Here is a 17,073-nt window from a genome sequence, read left to right on the forward strand (position 1 = left end):
ATGGACTGTTCTGAAGTTTGTTTACAAGGAAAAAATAAAATAGAGGAAATCCGAATCCAACACAGTAGAAAAGAGTAACTACAAGCACTTAGATGCCCCTAAATATCTCACTCTCAACTGAAGAGCTTCTACTCACCAATCATATAAATTTGTAAGCTCCCCCTGGTGCTATACACTATACCAAAAGCAAAAAACCACACGTTTTGAACTGAAAAATGATGAAAAGGAGAAAAGTAAGAGAATATGAAGGAGATGAAAAGAATACTGAAGAAGGAAACACTGAATGGAAACAGATAAGAGAAGAGGCAGCATCAGTAGCAGCTGCTCTACTTAGAGTTCGAAGAGCGAGAAAACGTTACATTGGGGTGAGGCAAAGACCTTCAGGGAGATGGGTGGCTGAGATCAAAGACACCATACAGAACATAAGATTGTGGTTGGGGACCTATGACACTGGTGAAGAGGCTGCTAGAGCTTATGATGAGGCTGCACGTTTGCTTCGCGGTCCAAACACCCGCACAAATTTCTTTCTTTGCCAATCTTCTCATTATGTTCCCACTCTTCCTCCAAAGATTGCCAAAATCCTGCTTCAAAGAATCAAAACCAGAAACACTGCCTCTTATATTCCTGCTAGTGCAGCTCCTTTTCCAATTAACCATTGCGATGAGCAAGAAACCAAAGCAGAACCTGAACCCCACTTTTTTCACCAAATAGAAGAAAACTTTCTAGAAAGTTATGATGGTGCTAGTTATAGTTCTTCTGACATAACTACTTTTCACTGTGGTAGTGGGACTAGTGAAGAAAATTTTAACCAAGAGGGTAGCAGAGAGGATTTCAGATTGGAGTATCATTGTGCTAACAATGTTGATGATGGTGAAAACAACCAGGTTTTTAATGGAGAATTTGAAGACTGCGATGTTGGACTCACTGACTTCCAGTTTCTGGATACTATTGGGTCATTAAGTCACTCTTACTCTTCGCCATTTGAGATAGCAGAGGAGATGGTGGGGCCAATGGTGGACGAGAAATTTAATGTGGATGATTCACTGTTACTTCGAGAAACTTTTAGAATGAAGTATGAACGTAAATTCTCAGCTTGTCTTTACACCTTGATTGGGGTGTCTGAGTGTTTGAGGCTACAAGTTGGACCAGAAAATGGAAATGAATTCTAATTTTTTTGAGGATGGGTACTATGAACTTTCCATTACCAGAATAACAATAGCACAGAAAGGGGAATAAATGAAGAAGCATATCAAATGGAAAGGTTTAGACTTACCAACAGGAAGAACATAATCTTCTTCCATTCATTTGGAGCTCTACTCATGAATTTTATCCTACTAAGTCAGAAAATAAAATTGAAATAGCATAGATCATTCTTTATTTATAAAGGCTTGCAAGTTAGCCCATATTCTTAAATTTCAATATATATAAAGCTAATGTAGTATCTCTACAAGCTCATGATCATTAGTTTTCTATCCTATAAATTTTTAAACCCTTCCTCTAGATGTTACAATGCCACTTTTCTGTAATATTTGGAAATAACTCAATATTGCTTTTACCAATCAAAAGATCATCACTATTTTTGGCTAAAGAAATGTGAAACAATATTTTGTATTCTATGAACTCCCTGAAATTAAGCATATTCACGAGTAAAAAGTAATGAACACATACAAGACAATGGGTCTTTTCCTGCCAAGCAAGAGAGTCCAAATGTATATAATATTTGCCCAATACCATCAAATATTCATTAGTGGAAATATCTATATATAAAAGAACCTTTCAAGACTAAGGCATGGCCATGTTTGCTGAGGTTTAGAGCTTGTCAATGTTCAATCGGTTGAAAGGGAAGAACATTAGATCAGCTCAACTGTGTTTGATCAACAGTTATGCTAGGTACAGATCGGTCTATTCCAGTGGTACATCAGTTTTCTTCTGGATGGGAAGTACTGAACCGGTAGGGTACAGAAGCAAACAATTCAATTGCTGATGAACTGGTTCAATCTTAATCAAAATTTATCATGGAGATATTTGGATACACAATTTAATTAAATATTCATCTAATAAACATTTATCATGTAAGAACTTGTATACACAGTTTCTATAATAAAAGAAGGGATATGGGCAAATTATGTATAAGTTGTTTCTACAAGCTGTCTTAAAGAGCGGACGAACGAAAATAAACTAAATACAACTTATAAAAGCATATCATAAAATATTTTTATAAATTCTTCCAAACAATTACATGTATGTTTGTTATATAAGGTAAGTCCAAAATATGAGCTCTTAAAAACACTCCGGAAATACAAAAGTTTGCGACTGTATTCCATTCTTTGGTTTTTAAATTGTAAAAAAACAATTGGATAAAGCAACCTTTGTTAGGTATACTGTTTAAAAAAAGCACAACAATGTTACGATTTTTCAGTCTTTTAAATAGACAATAGACTTTGCTATATCAGCATTCAAGTTCATTCCTAATGTATAGTCAAACTTCGAATAAAAAATAAAATGAGTTCAGGCATAAATTCATTTCCGATATGAAAAAGATGATGTAAGATACCATCATAAGACAGTTAAACCATAAAAATACCAAGGTCCTCTTCATGTGCCAATATACAAACCAAAATTAGAATGCAATAGCCATGTCTGGCTTATGGAAGAAGCCTCACCAGCGGTATCATTTAAGTATAGTACTTGTAGTAGTGGATCAACCATTGTAGTAGAGAAAGGACACATGCTTTCATGCCTACAAGTAACACTTTGATGTAACATAAGCACAATTCTTCCTGAGGAAAATCAATACTGAAACTCGGGAAATTTATAACACACTTAGTTATGTATAGAACATAACCACAGATCTTCATAAGGAGAATCAATACTGCAACTAGGGGACGTAGAGTTGCCATTCCCCACATTTGTTGCGAATTGGACGGGCAGGTCACCAAACCACACAAAATATGTTATAACGTCATCCAACCAAGTAGTGAAGAAAACAAATTTTTTGGTTGTAAAACAATACAAACATACAAAACATAGAAGAAACATACAGAAAGATCATTAAGTGCAAAAGGCGAAATCAGAAGGTGAATCCATTCCAAATAAGCTACGTATAAATCTCTTTTAATGCAAATGAGCGCCTACTTTTTAAGAATCCAATTTGTGCACACTGATCAAAGATAAACTGATTGGCATTTATGCTAAAGAAGATAGAAAAAAAAAATTTTAAACATCACTGTTAGCACTTTTCTCTAGTATGAGGAATGATAAATACCACTATAAGACCTCATTGAAGCTTGTGGCATGCCCTAGTATTGGAATTTGGAAGACCCTTAAACTTTTTACAAGAACCCAAAAAAGATAAACTCTTAAACATTGGGAGCTAATTGTAACAACGGAGGCAGCTAGAAGTTAATAATACTAACCTCTAACACCTCTCTCAATTATTTCAGACTATTTGTAATCAGCATGTTAGTAATTATAGATCAGTTAAACATAAAATCTCCAGAGGTTACCCTACACAGCATTATGAATTTATGATAGAAGCTTCAAAAGCACTGAAAGTAACTGTAATATATTTCATCAAGGAACAATAAACGTGGGCTTTGATTTGAATTAATTTCTTCCGTTTGTTTACAAAAGTACTACCTTTGCCACTGACATAACAAGAAACTAAAAACATCAATTACCCTGATTTTAAATTTCTCTGTGTTTGTAAAGTAACTAAAAGAAGCAATATCCATGTATTGAGAGCTATCTCAGCCCTCATCAAGGCGAAATCCATTTAAAGCTATCAACTCCATATAGCTTTCATATTCAATGTTCTAAAGAAGTATTGATGGAAGGTTCCTCATTGACAACACAATTTTCTGGGAACAATCTTTACCACTTCCACTTCATCTTATTAGTTCAATTATATAATCAATATCATGCTGGAAATGTCATTGAATGCCCATTGTTTCAGCAGAAATGGCCATAGTTTCTAAAATTGAGTTGCCATCGCCATTTGAGTTCTCCATGCTAAAAGATCTACAACTGAAATAGAAAACCGCACTCATCATAGAATCTATAAGCACCACAAACGAATACATTATTACCAAGAGCGGCCCTTCCCACATTCTCGAAGATCCATCACCATAACTCAGTGTCTTTACTCTGTGCTCAAACAACCCCTCCACAAAGGCCATTCCTATTGTCGATCCAAGATATATTAGCAAACCCACCTGAGTCTGACCCTTAATTAAAATACTCGACCTTAGCATCGCCTGCGCTCCGGAAACATCCTCCAGAACCGAGATCACCAACGCAACACTGCAAATGATTATCGCATTGGCAAATACAACAGAGAAAACTAACCCAACCATCAATGCAGCATACACAACAACATTAGGAGAAAATCCAAGAACAGCCAATGCACTACAAAACGCAACAAGGAAAACACAAAACATAGTGATGCAACCAACAATAACTGTACAAGCCCACATATATGTCGCAAGTATCTTCCTCCAAAACTTAGCCACAATCACACAAAACTTCGAACCATCAAACTTCTTTCTCGAATAAGTACAATCAACAGAATAAACCACAGCTGTTTTCGACAATAACAACAATGTAGCATACAAAGGAAAACACATCGCCGAAGCAATAACCGTATCCGCAAATCTCTGACAAGATTGCTTAATCATAGGTCTCAAAGGAAGACCACTAGTTTCAGCAACCAACATAAGCCTAATAGTAAGATTCTTCACAATAGATTCATCAACCAATACATTAGACAAAAGCACAGCAGAAACAGGACAAATAAGCAAAAAGGCGATTATCATAAAAGCCCATGAATTAAACCTAAGAATCCTTATAGTTTCTCTAAGAATATCCAAAGCATTCATTGATTGAATTTCATGATTATGATCAGAAAGTTCCAATTCTAATGCTTGACGTAAACGTGTTTCATCTGATCCATCTTTTTTCAAATGATCTACCCTAATCCTAGGAGAACAACCTCCACTTGAAATCTCCATGTTTGAACAACAATAAAAAAACTAACCCAAAATCAAAAAATCGATTTTTTCATTGGAAATTGATGATTATTCCAAATTTAACGGCAACCCAGGATCTGATATAGATTGATTAACGTCACAAGACGTGAATCACGAAATGGGGTGTGTTCAAAAAAGAAATTTTTTGTCGGCAATGGAAAAATTGAAGAAAAAAAAAGGGTAAAGAATGAAGAAAGTGTGAAAATTGAAGGAGAGTGAAACATTGAAGACGAAGAAAGGAATTTGTAGGAAGGGGCAAATAATTCAGATTTGCATTGTACAATGTACATCTACTGGAGCTGTCTACAGCTCAAGAATAATTTTCACTTTTTATTTTTACACATTCTTCATAAAATAGTAATAACTTTAAATTAAATCGTCTAAGAAAAAATCGTCAAAGAAAAAGTAATATCTATAAAATTGTATTTTCTTTTCCTATCAAAATATGAGTTAGTTATTTTAATAATAACCAAAAAAATAATGAATGAGATTTTTTAAGCAAAATGATCTTAGTTCATTTCATCAACAATAAGAAGTGAAACATAATGAATGATAGAGTAAAAAATGTGTTGACTATCTACCCAAAAAAAAAAAAAGTGTGGACTAGACTTTAATAAGGACCCTCTAGCTAAATTAGAGTTATATTTGCTTGTCTTTTAATGAAATCAAACTTGAAGTTAGAGTGAGTATGTAAAAGTTATCTACATGGATTCAATAGAACTCCTCACTCATTATGATATTACTTTGAACTTGACCTAACATTAACATTTTTTATTTATTTAGAGTGGACTTGAAGATGATGGTCAGAGTTAATTAAATATTAAGCGTGCGATTGTTGATCTATAGAGGGGGTGATGCATCTTTAAGGTCTCCGATGTTCAAGTTGATGAGGATTTTAGAAGAACTTAGAGGTTTAACTAGAGTAAACAGAGTACCTTTCACCAAGGGGCATTGTAATTTTATAGGCGACGTGGTATTGAGACTTGAAACATTTATTGCACCATTTCAATTGACAATTCATTTGATTTAAGCGCATAAGTTACTCAAACAAGTTTCATCGGATGTGCTAATTTGTTTTTGTTGATTATTTTTATTATTAGAATAGGAATGTTAAAAAATGTAAATTTCTGACTACCAAACTTGATCAAAAAAGAATAAGAATATCTACAACAATTATCCAACAATTTTCTTGACAAATGCTTTTAAAAAGTAAGCGTCAATGTATTTAATGTGTAGGCAGGGATGCAAGAGAGGATTGTATTTTTTATTTTTTTTATTTTTTTAAGGAAAGAGAGGATTGTTAGAAAGTTCATATATTTCGTGGAAGTTAATAGTGGCAAAATGCACAATGTCTTTGAAAACATAAACGAAGAACAATTTTTAATGCGGAAAATTAAATGATTTACGTGTAAAATGTATCTACAAATGAACCAATTGGAAATTTAAGACTAATATTTTGCAACTGTGTCTAATATTTAACTATCATCTTTACTCAAAAAAAAAAAAAAACACTATCATATTTGTTGGTGTATAGCTTCCCCACACCAAGTTCAAATTCTTGAGATTTTCTGCCGAAGTCAAAGGAAGAGGGAAAATTGTATTACTATGATGAATGTAAATTGAACTGACCGAGAAAGCATCTTGCCCATTTGTACTTACAACTTCAAGTCCAAAGTTTCACACATTCAGTTAAAAAAAAAACAACTTAAAATAACCTAAATATAAACCTGAACAACATGGTGATATTAACCGATAAATTAATTAAGGAAAATGATCGCAGATGGCCTGGGACCCATCATAAACGAGTACGAAAGGTCAAAATAAGTTACTGAGAAAAAGCAGATGAAATTTCGACCCACCATCCTATAGTTCTAAAAAGAGAAATGATATTTGTATAACCATTTTGTACAATTTTATCTTTCATACTTATATGATGTCTTTTTTTTTTTTTCTCTCTCTCCATTGTTTTTGATCAATAAGAAAAGAGAAAAACAAGGTTGTCACTAAAGTTGTTATGAAATGTATGTACAAATATCACTACTCTTCTAAAAAATATTGCACCGGCAACGACCCACTATAAATTATAATATCCGACAGCCCCACATTAATCAACTTTTTGAATAATATCTCATATATATATATTTTATATATATATATATATATATATATATATATATATATATATAATTGCTAGAACAACCCAATATTTGACTCTTTCTTTTGAACATATTTGACTCTTTCTTTTGAACATATACTTTAATGATTAGTTATTATTATTTTATTACTATGATGAGTTGGACATGTGAATTAATTCAATATTTTTTTTTAAAGGAATGTGAATTCAAGACTTGTCATGTACACAAAAGGCATTCTACCTCAAAAAAAAAATGTACACAAAAGGCATTTATATAGATCCATTCCACTTCAGTTTCACTTGCATTAATCTCTTCTTCATTTAGCTTAATAACCCTAGCTTATACCATGGCTCCAAATATGTGGAATGTTCTATCAGAATCTAAAAGCATAGTAAATTCTCAACCTCATCACTACCTCACTCTCTCCCTCATCTTCCTCCTACCTCTCTCTTTCTTATCCCTCCTCTTCCAATTCATTTCCAAAAACTTTCAACAGCAACTCTCCACAAACCCCACCACAATCATCTCCTTGTATCTCCTCTTCATCATTCTCTCTTGCATCATCGCCTTTGGCGCCGTCATCACCATCACCTACAGCGTCTTCCACGCTTGCTTTAACCGACCAGTCAAACTCAAAGAAGCCCTCAAATCCATCATCACTTCCTTCTTCCCCCTCCTCGCCACCGCAACAGTTGCATTCGTCGTCTTCTTCTTCATATTTTTTCTATTTGGACTTCTCATTGGACTTGTATTGTTTCTCATCACTTACCTAGGCCATGTCGACCTCAAAACTAACCCTAACTTGGTTGCGTTATGTTTCATGGTACTTTTCATGATTGTTTTACTCCCTCTTGTGACGTATTTGCTAGTTAACTTGAGCTTTATGAAAATTATTGTGGTGGTGGAATCAAGTTGGGGTTTTGAACCATTGAGGAGAAGTTGGAAATTGGTGAAAGGAATGAAAAGGTTGGTTTTGTCAACCATTTTATTGTTTGGATTCTTGGAAGTGATATTGCTGAAGATAAGTTGTTACAGTTTGGTACTAGTTTTAGTGATTTCTCCTATACTTGCAATTCTTATGCTTTACAATATTGTGGTTAATACGGTGCTGTACATACACTGCAAGGAGAAGCATGGTGAAGTTGCAGATGTGGAATTTGGGAACGAAAAAGATGGGGCTAACTTGTCCTTAATTCCAGTATAGAAATGGTTGATAAAGTTCCTCGTCTAAGTTGTCTTTGCTTTTAGTTTTTTATCTTGTACTAATGTCTTTAACTTTGTGATTAATTTAATGTTTGGTTTGTTCAAGTCTTCTCCTTTGTGATTAATTAATTATGTGGTTGTTCAATTTTCTTTCTTTTTCAAACCAAGGTATATCCTTTGTAATAACTGAGTTGTATACAAAGATCCTTTAAAAAAATAAAAATACAAAGATAAATTATACATTAGAAATTGTGTGAATTTTTTTTCTTCAAAATTTTGATAATTATTTGTTGCCAATAAATTATTAATAGAATTTTTAACATGTGATTTATACATGATACCGGTTAAAATATTGAACTTTTCCGACTCGGTATTATTTAATACACTTGTTGTTAGAGAATACAATTAGACACTTAAATAAATAATAGGTTATTATCCATTATCATTGTTATATATAGGGTGTGTTTGGTTTGCAAAACAATAATTATTGGATAGAACAGTACAACATAAGGTAGAACAGCACAAGACAAATTTTGTTGAAGCATTAAGGTGATGTTGGAAAATAAATTGGAAGATTAAACATAATAGTAATTATACTTTGATCTAATGTGTGAATTGAAAAAATAGAGTGTGGAGGTCCCACGTAAAATAGAACTCACACATTAGTAGTGTTTAAATTGTGATATTTAATTTTAAATACTTGATAATTATAAAAATAATAGTAATTATTATTTTTATTCGAGAATATCACTTCCCATAAATTTAGCTTATGGTGGTTGTGATAAGAATAAGAATTTAATTGAATTTTTTATATTTTCTTCATTCAATCCAACAGTTTGTTTCCTCCACTTTTGTGGATTTGTTTCAGTTGATCCTATCCACAAGTGTTGTTGAACTGATTAATGGATAAACTTCATTTTAATCTTATCGATTAGAGTAACTGTTGTCGCAATTTATGCTAAAACAGTTACAGAATCTCTATAAATAGAAGACTCCACTCAGTTCAAAAAACACACCAAAAAGTTTCATTGAGTTGACGAGTCTTTCATCTCTCCATCTCCTTTTTTCTGTCCCTTCGAAATTAAGAGTGTTCTTAAACCATAGTCCCTTTTCGGTTTAATGTCCCTTTGGAATTAAGAATGGTCTTAAAAACATAGTCCCTTCGATAATATAAGTCCCTTCGGAATAAAGAGTACTATTAAGATCATAGTCCCTTTTGGAATAATAATGTCCCGTCGGAATTAAATCTTAACAGTATATAAATATTCTTCCAATATTTTAATTGAGGAGAAATTAAAAAATGGAAATGGTGGTATCACCATATTTGAGTGGTCGTAGTGCCATATTGATACTTTGGAGAAATTAAAGTTAGAATGGTGGTAACACCATATTTGAGTGGTCTCAGCACCATAATAGAGCGGTAACAATACCATATCCGAAGGTGTAAATCTCGAATGGTTTTCTACACTGCAGTAGTTAACCGCACAATTGTAACTGAGCTTGTTTTATCCTGGAGGCGGCGTGGTTGATAGTTGCCTTGCACAATTTTGGACAGTGCCATGAAATGTCTTAAAAAGAGTGATCTGGTCGTGACTCAACCTAGTAACAACTTCGGTTGATAATAGAATTTGGAAATCCAAATACAACAGTTTGGAAATCCAAAAACAACAATTTTAAGACGTTTCGATCTGACTATATTAATTTCAAATTTTCTAACTTCATGATTTTTAATTTCTTTCTTCTGTAACTTTTCGTTTTTGGTTCTGGTCCCTGTAATATAGTCAGGGATCTTCTAGAAGGCCACCTAAATTTCATATTTAGGTGTTTTTAATTTCGTCCCTCTGTACCTTTTCGTTTTTGGTTTTGGTCCCTGTAATATAGTCAGGGATCATCTGTCAGTCCACATAAGCGTGTTTAGCCAAGTCAGCACGTGTCACATTACTCATGTTGTTAGCCAACAAGGCGTTTTTGTAACAGAGTTTGACAGGAGGGACGAAAAGCAAAAAGTTATTAACTTACAGGGGTTATTTTAGAACAAAAAAAGATACAGGGACGAAAACCAAAAACACGCCAAATTACACGGACGATTTACATATTTAAGCCCTTTTTAATTTAATTATTATAGCATATGATTTCAGCAGCCTCTTAAAAAAAAAAGCATATGATTTCAGCAAAAAAAAAAAAAATTAGTATATGATTTTGCTCCCACTTAACAATATTTATGGATTCGTCCCTGGTTTGATCCACTTGTTAAATGGCATGAACATAAACCTCGAATTGTGAATTAGATTAGGCACTAGATTGACCAAACAAGGACATAAAGAGGATTCAGAAAATTCTAATCGTCATCATTTTGTTTTTGATTATCTTTTATTTTCAATTGCAAACCAAACCCTGAAAATACCTTAATTTATAGTTTTTATTAAGTATTGTTGCTTAAATTGTCGAGTAGAAAACAACGATACATTTTTTTTTGAAGGAAGAAAACAACGATACATATGAAGACGATTGACTTACTACTTTATAATTTATACGATTTGATACACTTACCGAATTTATCATCATATTGTGAGATGCTGTATAATTGCAAAAACATTAAAATTTATGTTGACCCTCTCATTTCCCTCTAGTCTCCTTTTGCGTGTGAAAATCCCTTTAAGAAACTTGGCATATCTTAGAAGCAACTTGATCACTTCAAAGAGAGGAATATTTTTTTTTTTTTTTGAACAATCAAAGAGAGGAATATTCAATTCAACCTTTCTAAATATATCAAAGATTTCCCTATCCATATACGATATATGCATGCATGATTCATTTTCCCTTACATAACTTCCAGACCCCACTACTTGAAAAATGAGCATACAAGCAATCGCGACAGATCATATCACAAATGTGAAAACTACACCTGCTGCTCGTTAAGAACCTTATCAAGCACGAGTTTACAACTACTCTAGTAAAAAACCGTATAAAAAAACTTAATAGTGATGAAGCGAAAAAGAGTACAGGACAATACAATGAAAAAAACATAAAAAATAAGCCCATAAAAAACGAGGGCAAAAACCAAATTCTAACAAAATTAAGCAATACGCAAAAAGAACCAATAGAAAGAGCTAAACAACATAAAATTACACTACTTGAATATCTAAAAATATTACCAAAAGTAGCATGACCACGACTATTTATTTTTATTTTTTTAAAACAAAGACCACAACTATATTTTTATTTTAATAAAAAAACCAGGACTATTATTACTTAGCTTACGTAGTTGATATAAAATAATGGTTTTCTTTCTTTCAAAAATAAAATAAAATAATGGATTTGTCTAACGTATTGCAATGTTAAAACAACTAAAATAGTAACTTTTAATTGAAAAATAATCATTTATTAAAAAGTTATTATATTCATTAATATAAAATCTATAAGTTCTAATAAAAATTTATTATTTTAAATTTTTTAACGCATGTAAATTTGCACATAGAAAATCCTAATATAAAAAGAGAGAGGGAGAGAGAAAGAAAGTGGGTTGTTATGCATGTGATTTCGATGAAATTGCTTTCTTTTTTCTCAGAGGACGATGCAATATTCTACTTCTACCTACAATTTAAGTTGATTATTTCTATTACTTTTCAATACTTTTTTTTGACCAAATCTTTAATACTTGTCACCAGGGATATTATATCTTATAAAAACCGAAGTATACATGGTGAAAAAGTTCACAAAAGCCTAGTCTCTCTTACACCATGGCTCCAAAAATGTGGGATCTTCTCTCTGAATCTAAACGCATAATAAATTCTCAACCTCGTCACTACCTTAATCTCTACCTCATCTTCCTCCTTCCCCTCTCTTTCCTCTCCCAAATCTTCAAACACCTTCAACAGCAACCACCCAGAAACCACAGCACAATCACCTTTTTATCTATCATCTTCTTACTTATCTCTTCCATCTTCAGTTATGGCGCCGTCATCACCATCACCTACAGCGTCTTCCACGCCTTCTTTGATCGACCGGTCAAACTAAAAGAAGCCATCAAATCCATCACCACTTCTTTCTTCCCCCTCTTCGCCACCAGCATCATCACTTATACTCTCTACTTTTTTGTTTCTTTTTTCTTGACGTTTCTCATTGGAATTGTATTGTTTCTCATCGTTTATCTAGGCAATATCGACCTCATAAGAGTCATAGCTAACCCTCAATTGATTGCTATAGTTTTGATGCTTGTTATATTCCCTCTTATCTTGTATTTGGAAGTTAACTTGATTTTGGTGAGAGTGGTTGTAGTGGTGGAATCAAGTTGGGGTTTGGAACCTTTGAAGAGAAGCTGGAAATTGGTGAAAGGAATGAAATGGTTGGGTTTTTCAACCATGTTCTTGTTTGTGTCCTTGCAAATGATATTGGCATGGATAAGTAGTTATAGTTGGGTTCTGATTTTCTTGGTTTCTCCTATAGCTGCTGTGCTTTCAATTTACTATATTGCTGTTTGCACGTTGTTGTACATATACTGCAAAGAGAAACATGGTGAAGTTGAAGAAGAACTTGAAGTTGGGAAGGAAAAGGACGAGGCTAACTTGTCCTTAATTCCATTGTAGAAATGCTTGATTTGATTCTATTCCTCTTATGAGTTGTTTTATTTTGTTTAATCTTGTAATGTTTCTAAGTTTGTGATCAATAAATGATTAATTTGTCAAAAAATTAATTTAGTTTGGAGGAGATAATTTCTAGAGTAAGTTTGTATTTTTTTGGAACTTATGTATTTAATGTTGTGAAAGTTTAATAATTTATATTTTCAATATAAGACTTATTTTTTATTTTTTTATAGTTTCTTAACTAATGTCTTAGGACACAAGTTAGCACGACCCTATATTTTAATATATATTTGATATTTTAAATGAATTAAAAGGACAATATTTTTTCATTGACAAAAAATTTAAAAAGACCATGATATCATATACTAATGTGTATGTTCTTTCAATATGTTTTTCCTTCAAAATATCAAATAAATATTAAAAAATAAATTTAACTCTATAATCTTTTCCCTAAAAAAAAAAAACTCTATAATTTTTTCTTTCAAAATCAAATTCAACACTTGCAAACACAAAGGATTAATTTATTTCAATACTTTTTTCTTTATAATAATCAATTTACCACACCTACCTAATTTTAATAACATGCAAAATGATTCAGGCTAAAAATTACAGAAAACTCAAAAAAGTCATGCATTGATCAACTATATCAACTATGGCGGGCGAGAATACAAGTCAGACTAGTGAGTAGTGAATGACTTTTCAATACATTGATTTTTCATTTTATAATGACTTTTTCAATATTGATATTTGATCTAAAAATGGCACGAATTCGCTGGTGTATAGCAGACCACAATTTTATTTTTTCTTAGAGGCAGACCACAAATTTTATTGTCAAGGAATGAGAGAAATTTCACAATGCTATGAGACTTTATATTTGTACATTTTCTTGGTTACTAGATTTGTTGACATTTTCTTTTCTCTTTATGTAGACGAAATGATCCAAGTAGTTACTAAAACTTACATACACAAATCCGAGGATTGAGTGAACCTATTGAGCATAGCAATATTAACATTGTCGGTGGAGCTAAGTCTTATGAACCAATTGTCTAAAATATTATGAGATATATTGATCCAATATGAAAAATAAATATATTTATAGTGTAAGACTAACTTACTTATGCACATCAGATAAAGTCTTTTCTTTATAATTTTTTTTTAGTGATTTATTATTATTATTTCAAACTTAAAAAGTTTTATTTTAAAAAAAGTTTGACCATCTTATTTTAAAAATCGACCTTTTTTTCTTCTTCTGAATTTAAACACTTATTTCATTTTGGAACATTTTTGCCTACTAACCTATTTATTAATGATATGACATGAATTATGTAGGGGCACCGAATATCCACATAAAAAAAAAAAACACATATATCAAGTAATTAGTTAATATCAAACATCAATAAAGATAACCCAAATTGAGATATGAAAAATTATAAAAAATTGTACTCATTAGAAGAAAAAAAAATTAAAAATTAAATGTACTTTTAGTCATCATATTTTTTTATATAAAGTTTTGGCCTCTTGTTTTAAAATGGTGGAGGACCGAAACTTTATTAAAAAAAAAAGGTTTAACCCATTATTTTATTACTAGGATAGGCAATAAAACGCTTAAGGTAATGAAGTTCACAAAGTCATGCATATATAGATCCATCCATCCCACACTCTCCCTACAAATGCAATAATCTCTTCTCTATTTAGCTTCTACCCATGGCTCCAAGCATTTGGAATGTTCTCTCTGAATCCATACACATAATAAATTCTCAACCTCGTCACTACCTCACTCTCTCCCTCATCTTCCTCCTTCCCTTCTCTTTTCTCATCCTCATCTCTAAACTCATTATCAAACACCTTCAACAGCAACAACCACCCATAATCATCTCCTTGTATCTCCTCTTCTTGATTTTATCTTCCATCTTCTCCTACAGCGCCTTCATCGCCATCACTTATAGCGTATACAACGCCTTCTTTAATCAACCCGTCAAACTCAAAGAAGCCATCAAATCCATCACCACTTCTTTCTTCCCCCTCCTTGCCACCGAAGCCATCATCTCTCCCATATTCTTTGTCAACTTTTTTCTATTTGTATATATCAAAAGTTACTCGTACTTGTTTATGTTATTTTACATGGTTTTAATGCTTGTTTTTATGTCGTATTTGGAAGTTAACTTGGGCTTAGTGAAAGTTATTGTTGTGGTGGAATCAAGCTGGGGTTTGGAACCATTGAAAAGAAGTTGGAAATTGGTGAAAGGAATGAGAAAGTTGGTACTTTCTATCTTTTACTTGTTTGGGTTCTTGGAAGTGATATTGCGATGGATAAGTGGTTACAATTTAGTACTAATTTTCGTGATTTCTCCCATACAAGCAATGCTTATGCTTTACAATATTGCTGTTTTTACGGTGATATATACATATACTGCAAGGAGAAGCACACTGAAGTTGGAGAGGAGGAATTTGAAAAGGCAAAGGACGAGGCTAGCTTGTCCTTAATTCCATAATTTTAAGAAATGTTTAAATTATACTAATTCTCTTTCTCATCTTATGTCAAAATATACATCCTCTTACTACCCTATATGTAAAATATATGTCAAAATATACCCTCTTACCCTATGTAAAATATATTCGAAAAAACTACACTATGAGAAATTCTAATATCTTCTTAAAGAACTTTGAACTTTAAATTACATTATCCTTTATCTGTTTTTAAAATCTACACTTCACCCATTTAATGTGTTTTCTACTTCTAATTGTCTAATATAATTAAAATTTGAATACACATTTTTCTCTATTTTTGATTCATAATCTCATTGAGAGATAGGTTTAATCCATATTATAAAATATGAAACAATAAAAATTAAAATTAAAATATGGATAATTTTAAAATATATTCTAAATTATTAAATTGATGATAAAATATTTACATTAAATTATCATTGACATTGATATTATAAATAATTTTTTTTTTTAGCATAAATATTTTTATTTATGCTAAAGTGGTTTTTGGAATTTTACTTCTAAAAAGAATATGTTAAACATTAGAAGGAAAATGTTATTCAAGTTTTTTTAAAGGCACTGAGACATTTGTTAGCGTTTTCTAAAAATATATAATGTCTCAAGCATGTAATCAATAAATAGGGTTTATCCTATAAGAGTGCCAGAGTGGTATGATGCAACATGCATGCATCTATGAGAACTTTGTCTCTTGGATCAAACAACATCACATCTATTTCCCAATAAAAAATATTACTAGGTTGTTCAATTTTCTAATTTATTACTTGTGAACACGTTACCCTGATACTTTAGACTTTTGTTGAATGATTTAATGTCATATTATTTTAACTATTTAGAAGTGAATAATTCTCCTTATTTTAAACTAGTAATTTGAGATAACATGGTCATTTTAAGATATTAATTTTTCACGACATATATTTTTCTATATGTGCCGGAAATATTACTAATCTTCTATTATTATTTGTGGAAGAAACTATTTTGATTGTTAGGATTTGAATTTTGTTTTGATAACTTCATATTGACTTCTAATATTTTTATATGTATCATTAGTGATATGTCCCAACTTATAATCTTCCTGACTATTTCATCTTAATTTTTGTTTTTGAAAAAAATGAAATTCTTTTACCATTAAAAAAAGAGTTAGGATCCTTTAACAACCAGGTGTCAACGGATTCGTTGACACCAAATCATACCCGTCAATTCTTTTAATCCAAAAGCCTATAATTAACCCGTGTTTCTTTTTCTTGTGTATCATTTCTCTCATTCACACACAATTATTGCTTTTAGTGATTGAAAAACTCAAACTGAAAACATGGAGTATTGATACTCGTTATTCTCTTCTGGGAAAATTGTTTTTCTCTTCCCCCACTCCTATGAATATTATTATTCTTGTTTGAATCTCCTTTCCCTCTTATTTAACTCCTCGTATCTATTGCAGCACATGAAGGAAATTTATGCCAAGCTTATGATAAAATCACAATTGGAGAGGATAATGGTGAAAGTAGGAGATTGTTAGATGAGTTTGCTTTTAATTTTAGGTGTTTAACCATGATTGAATATGAATTTCCTTCAAAAAAAAATGATTGAATATGAATTAAAATAATCCTAGGGTTTTATCGT

The 17,073-nt window shown here is 31.8% G+C and overlaps 4 protein-coding genes and 1 pseudogene across 4 annotated transcripts; 4 read left to right on the forward strand and 1 right to left on the reverse strand.

Annotated features, from left to right (window-relative positions):
• Positions 1-215: 215 nt before the first annotated feature.
• LOC25492973 (ethylene-responsive transcription factor ERN1) lies at positions 216-1,629 on the forward strand. Its single transcript, XM_024782965.2, has one exon. It carries the CDS (start codon positions 216-218, stop codon positions 1,167-1,169), a length of 954 nt encoding a protein of 317 aa, XP_024638733.1. The 3' UTR covers positions 1,170-1,629.
• Positions 1,630-3,546: 1,917 nt separating this feature from the next.
• LOC25492974 (uncharacterized) lies at positions 3,547-5,382 on the reverse strand. Its single transcript, XM_013601320.3, has one exon. It carries the CDS (start codon positions 5,007-5,009, stop codon positions 3,933-3,935), a length of 1,077 nt encoding a protein of 358 aa, XP_013456774.1. The 5' UTR covers positions 5,010-5,382; the 3' UTR covers positions 3,547-3,932.
• Positions 5,383-7,449: 2,067 nt separating this feature from the next.
• Positions 7,450-8,510, forward strand: LOC25492975 (uncharacterized). The gene has a single exon (XM_013601321.3). The coding sequence runs from the start codon at positions 7,509-7,511 to the stop codon at positions 8,364-8,366; it is 858 nt and encodes a 285-aa protein (XP_013456775.1). The 5' UTR covers positions 7,450-7,508; the 3' UTR covers positions 8,367-8,510.
• A 3,493-nt stretch (positions 8,511-12,003) lies between these two features.
• On the forward strand, positions 12,004-13,148 carry LOC25492976 (uncharacterized). Its single transcript, XM_013601322.3, has one exon. It carries the CDS (start codon positions 12,106-12,108, stop codon positions 12,949-12,951), a length of 846 nt encoding a protein of 281 aa, XP_013456776.1. The 5' UTR covers positions 12,004-12,105; the 3' UTR covers positions 12,952-13,148.
• A 1,374-nt stretch (positions 13,149-14,522) lies between these two features.
• Positions 14,523-15,609, forward strand: LOC25492977 (uncharacterized; annotated as a pseudogene).
• Positions 15,610-17,073: the final 1,464 nt, after the last annotated feature.

Source organism: Medicago truncatula, chromosome 4, assembly GCF_003473485.1.
Source record: "Medicago truncatula cultivar Jemalong A17 chromosome 4, MtrunA17r5.0-ANR, whole genome shotgun sequence".
Classification (NCBI taxonomy): Eukaryota; Viridiplantae; Streptophyta; class Magnoliopsida; order Fabales; family Fabaceae; genus Medicago; species Medicago truncatula.

Bases quoted from the DNA above. Each gene is read 5' to 3' on its own strand.
- LOC25492973 (XM_024782965.2), top strand. From the start codon at position 216: ATGATGAAAAGGAGAAAAGTAAGAGAATATGAAGGAGATGAAAAGAAT.
- LOC25492976 (XM_013601322.3), top strand. From the start codon at position 12,106: ATGGCTCCAAAAATGTGGGATCTTCTCTCTGAATCTAAACGCATAATA.
- LOC25492974 (XM_013601320.3), bottom strand. From the start codon at position 5,009: ATGGAGATTTCAAGTGGAGGTTGTTCTCCTAGGATTAGGGTAGATCAT.
- LOC25492975 (XM_013601321.3), top strand. From the start codon at position 7,509: ATGGCTCCAAATATGTGGAATGTTCTATCAGAATCTAAAAGCATAGTA.